The sequence below is a fragment of the Silene latifolia genome, chromosome Y (assembly GCF_048544455.1).
Source record: "Silene latifolia isolate original U9 population chromosome Y, ASM4854445v1, whole genome shotgun sequence".
In the NCBI taxonomy this organism is placed as follows: Eukaryota; Viridiplantae; Streptophyta; class Magnoliopsida; order Caryophyllales; family Caryophyllaceae; genus Silene; species Silene latifolia.
Window position 1 is genome coordinate 234,523,535 of NC_133538.1, and position 5,415 is coordinate 234,528,949.

At 41.0% G+C, this 5,415-nt stretch overlaps 1 protein-coding gene across 1 annotated transcript; it reads right to left on the minus strand.

Moving 5' to 3' along the window:
• Positions 1-2,314: 2,314 nt before the first annotated feature.
• On the minus strand, positions 2,315-3,292 carry LOC141630270 (uncharacterized). Its single transcript, XM_074443115.1, has one exon. It carries the CDS (start codon positions 3,290-3,292, stop codon positions 2,315-2,317), a length of 978 nt encoding a protein of 325 aa, XP_074299216.1.
• Between the last annotated feature and the right edge of the window lie 2,123 nt (positions 3,293-5,415).

The window sequence follows — 5,415 nt, forward strand, 5'->3', positions numbered from 1 at the left end:
ATTTAGCAAACCAATTCCTTGATGCTTGTTTGAGACCATATAAAAATTTTCTTAACTTACAAACTTTATTTGACCTTCCATTCTCGAAACCCGGTGGCATCCTCATGTAAACTTCTTCCTCTAAATCTCCGTGAAGGAATGCGTTATTTACATCTAATTGTGTGATATCCCATTCTTTCGAAACAGCCACATCAAGTAAGCAACGCACACTCGTCATTTTCACAACGGGTGCAAAAGTCTCATGGTAATCGATTCCCTCAACTTGTGTGTATCCTTGTGCAACGAGTCTTGCCTTGTATCGTTCAATAGACCCACCCGCCTTATACATCCGATTGGCTTCTTACCATTTGGAAGTTCAACAACCTGCCATATTCCATTGCCTTCAAGAGCATCGAATTCTTTACCCATGGCTTCTTGCCATTCTCGAACTTTTGATGCCTCGTTATAATTTTTGGGTTCACGTATTGCATCAACCTTCGCCCAATAACTCCTGTAATTATCAGAAAAATAATTGGTAGTAACATAATTAGCCAAAGGATATCTAGTACCTTTCTTTGTGGATGTCGATTGAGGTGAATGAGCAGCAGCAACAGTGGGGTCTATGATGCGTGTGGACTTGCAGTAGTAATCTTTCTTCCAATAGGGATCAAATTTAGCACGCTCACCTCTCCCCTCTGCCTCGGGTGCAGTACCAGTAACTTCAGGATTATTATCAGGCGCATTATCAGTCGCGTTAGGAGCAGTATCACTGGCGCCATTCCCTACAACTGCCGCGACTATTGCGTCTCTTTCAGTCCCGTGCCCAGTACCATTTGTATCAGCAGTAGCGTCATTGTCATGCTCTGCTTCTTGCTGTAAGTTGTTGATACCATCATCTATTCCTTCAACAAAATCATCCACAACAGTTGGCATTTCGGGTATATGGCTGTTTTGGGAATCGATCATGGCTTCCTTATTAGCAAAGTGGAATGTGTGCTCATAGAAAATGACATCTCTCGACTCAAAAATTTGATTTTTCTTCAAGTCATAAACTCGCCACCCCTTTTTGCTACTGGGATAACCTACGAAAATGCATCTTTTGCCTCTCTCATTAAATTTGTCTTTTGGCTTGTCTTTATTATGGGCATAGCAAATACTTCCAAAAACCCGAATATTGTCAAAACATGTTCGCTTTCCATACAAAATTTCAAAAGGAGTTAACCCATCGAGAATGCGCGTGGGTGTTCTATTTATTAAATACGCAGCGGTTAAAACACATTCATCCCAAAATTTAATGGGTAAGTTCCCTTGAAAACGAAGAGCTCTAGCTTTTTCTAAGATGTGCCTATGTTTCCGTTCCACCCTACCATTTTGTTGTGGGGTGTCGACTTGGCTAGTTTGAAAAAGCATACCATGTTCACTATAAAAGTCTTTCATAGTATTTGATAAAAATTCCGTCCCATTATCGATTTGTACTACCTTAACGTCGATCTTTAGCAAATTGAGTCTTGGTCATTTTGCAAAAATTAATCAAAAGATCAGTGACCTCTCCCTTGTCACGCATTAACTTGACCCAAACAAACCTACTTCTATCATCAACAATAGTAAGAAAGTACTGTGCTCCCGGCAAACTTTTAGCATGATACGGTCCCCAAATGTCACAATGTATAAGAGCAAATAAATCCGTACTTCTCTTATTATTTAATTTAAAAGTAGAACGAGTTTGTTTGGCCCGACAACATGGGTCACAAATATTGCTAGAATTCCAAGACAAATTAAAACCAACTAAATTTGAGAAAAGAGGTAAAATATTGCTAGATGGGTGTCCAAGACGTTTGTGCCACAAAGTCGAATTCGCGCCACCAACATTAACTTGTGCAGCCACATTTCTTTGTTCACCCTTGAAATAATAGACCCCATCATTGTGCTCACCCCTCCCAATCTTCATCCTCGTAGATTGGTCATGTATAACACAATGGTCATTATAAAAAGTTACAACACAATTATTTTCTGTAATTAATTGTTGTATCGATATTAAATCACATGTTAACGATGGCACATAAAGGACGTCTTTGAGAATAAAATTGTCACTTAAAATGACTTTGACATGTTCTTCTGTCACAATTCGTGACCCATCAGGAAGACTCACAGTCGACTTCACACCACGCCAAATATCATTTAGCAATTCTCGTCTACCTGTCATATGATGTGAACATCCGCTATCGAGTAACCAATGACCATGATTATCATTATCCATACCTGACTTTGAATGACTACCTTCACTTTTATTGCTTAAAAGTGACCTCAATTAAGCCATCTCATCATGTGTGAACCCCTACTTTCCATCGTCACTGGTCGCTGTTGCTGCATTGGCGTGCTGACCATGTCCTCCTCGGCCTCTGCTGCTTTTGCCACAGCCTCTGCCACGTCCATTAATTCGGAGCTTCTCCCAACATTTGTCCTCGGTGTGCCACAATTTGTTGCAATACGTACAACGAATGATGCTGGATGTATCTTCTTCCTTAATCGGTTCAAAAACACGAGTAGAATTACCCGTCACCTGTGCGGCCATAGCTGATTCCATGGTCTCCTCTTTAACTTTAGTCACCATTCGATGACGCTCTTCACGCAAAACCAAGGCATATGCCCTGCTCAAAGAGACAATTTCATCCTCCATCAACAAATTGGATCGAACATGTCCATAGAGAGTAGTGTCAAGTCCCATCAAGAACTGGTGTACTTTTTCCTCCTCTCGATCTTTAACAATTGCAGCAGCCGCGCCACAAGTACATTTGGGTATCTTCGTGTAATTTCCGAGTTCATTCCAAATAGCCTTGAGTTGAGTATAATACTCGACTATGGATTGATTTTTCCCTTGTTTGCACTCATTTAAATCGGATTTGAGTTGATGGACCAAAGGCGCATTCCTGGTGGAATATCGATCACGTAGTTCTTTCCAAATTTCAACAACTGGTTCGGAAAAAGCTATACTTGGATGAAGTTTCGGATTGATTGAATTTCTCAACCAAGCTTTAATCATAGCGTTGCATTGACGCCAAGCAACGACCTCCATGGTCTCAACCGCACCTTCCGCCACATCTGGACTCTTTATGGTTCCCTCGATGAAACTCAATTTATTTTTAGCATCGAGTCCGTTACGCACCGCATCTGCCCATAGTTGGTAATTGTCTCCATCGAAAATGATTTGCGAAAGAGATAGATTAGGGATCTCACTCGGGTGTACATATAGAGGCGAAGAAGGGGATATGTGCTCTTGTTTTTGAGTATTTTTATTGTTTGTTCCTCCCGTCATTATCAAAAAAGAGGAGAAAAATGTGTTGTAGAAAAAATGGATCGAAAACTCTACTCTGATGCCATAAAGACGAGTAAGAGTAACCAGACAAATAAATTGTGGAAGAATGTAAAACTATGTCATTGAATGAATGAGAAGCTGTTACAAGCCATATTACTTATACACCAAAAAGATATTTACTTACCTAACACTAAGCCTACAATTAAGGCTAAAAGATATACAGCGTTTGGTTCGGGGGCTTTAGAAAAGGGAAAGAGAATCAAAATGGTCGATTCCTTTTGTTGTTGTTTGTTTGACACAAACAAAGGGTAACCCATACCCTCCCTTACCCCCAAAACCATTCTCATCCATACCCCCTCACTCCCCCGGTAACCCCATAACCCCCTTTCCCAGTTTCCCTCCTACTCCCTATTACCACTACTACATCCGTACACCCACCGTCAAACACTACCACCAACACCCACCACACCTTCCAACACCGACACAACCACCACCAGCGATGTCGGCGGTCCCTTATTCCGGCCCACTCACCGGCGCACTCATCGCCTCTCCACGCCACCCTTGCTTTCCATTCGCACCCCACATCCCCAACCACTAAACACCACACCAACACCTTCAATAACTCTCCCACCCCACCGAAACTCCCTCCCTCGCCGGTAATCTCTCTTCCCCAACACCACACCAACACCAAATCTTTGTGTTTATTAGGGTGAGGAAACGAGGGTTTCGTGGGTGGTGGCTTAATTTTAATTGTTTGTGGGGCTTTGGATTTTGGTGTCCGACAAGGGAGAGGGGAATGGCGAGGTGGTTGTCGGTGAGGAAACAACGGTGTGCCGTCGGCAACACTACTGTTGGTGGTATCGGTGTGGGTAGTGGTGACAGGTGGTGCGTGATGGCGGTGGCAGGTGGTGGAGTTAGTTTTAATGGTGACGATTCCCTTTCTCTTTAATATCCAACCAAACAATAAAGGATATTAGGGGTGATCTCATACCTTTCCCCTTCTTACCCTTTCTTGATTTCATTTCCTTACCCTTTCTCATAGTTAGCATATTATCTACACAATATTCTTCAATATAAATTTTACTCGCAACTGCTACGAATATGGTAGAGGCGTATTTTTAATGCACTTTTTTTTCCTAAAATCGCCAAATGCACCACACTTTTCCTATGTCACCTCATCTCTTCCCCCCGTCAGAAATCAATGTCCAACCATTATCAAGTCTTTTTGACGAAAAAAGGAAACTATTATCAAGTCTTTTAATCACAAATTCTCATTATAGACGGACACTATCCGTCTATACGTATAGACGGATACCATTTTTTCTCACAAAATATCCATTTGCCATTAAGTGGGAAGCACATGAGGGGTGCCCCACCTTGTCCCCCCCCTACCCATTTTATTAGAGGTTTTTACCCGTCTGTTCGCCCCACCTATCTATACCAAGACTTATTGTCTTTTAATTCACTTTTGCTGGTCACCTTTTTCTTTTAAAAAGAAAAGTTAAGAGTTCACTTGATTGAAATGTAATTGCATATCGACGAATCTGTTTAGCGGAACAAAAATTTATTGTTAGAAGACGAAAAATTTCTGGAGAAACGAATTGGTTATCTAACCATTTTCAATTTAGACGGAAATTAAGACCTTTCACAGCCCTCTTTTCATTTTGACATTATCAAAGACTGTCCTAAGACCATGCCCAAGTAAGGTCACCAACAAGGTCAAGGTCACCTTAATAATGATTAAGGCAATAAATTAGCATGACCCAATGGGTGGCCAAGGCAAGAAGAGGTCAATTTGTGACCTCTTTTGCTCACCTTAACCTCTTTAATGACCCAATAGGTGTCCACATCTCATTGGTAGGTCAATTAATTTATTTATAATTTGTTAGTAAAAGCATAATTGAAAAGTTAAGATAGAGGTTTTAGTGGGGTAAAGAATGTAGAAAAGGATTGGAAGGTGAAAAATGATTGGGTTGGTACCAGGGGCGAAGCTACGATTTAAAATATGGGGTAGCCGAAAAAATTACCGAGTAATCTTGTTTTGTAAATTTAAAGATCGCAATTTTAACCACTGAGCTATTACCATCTTCTTGTATTTTTATTTCGCATATTACTCCGTAATA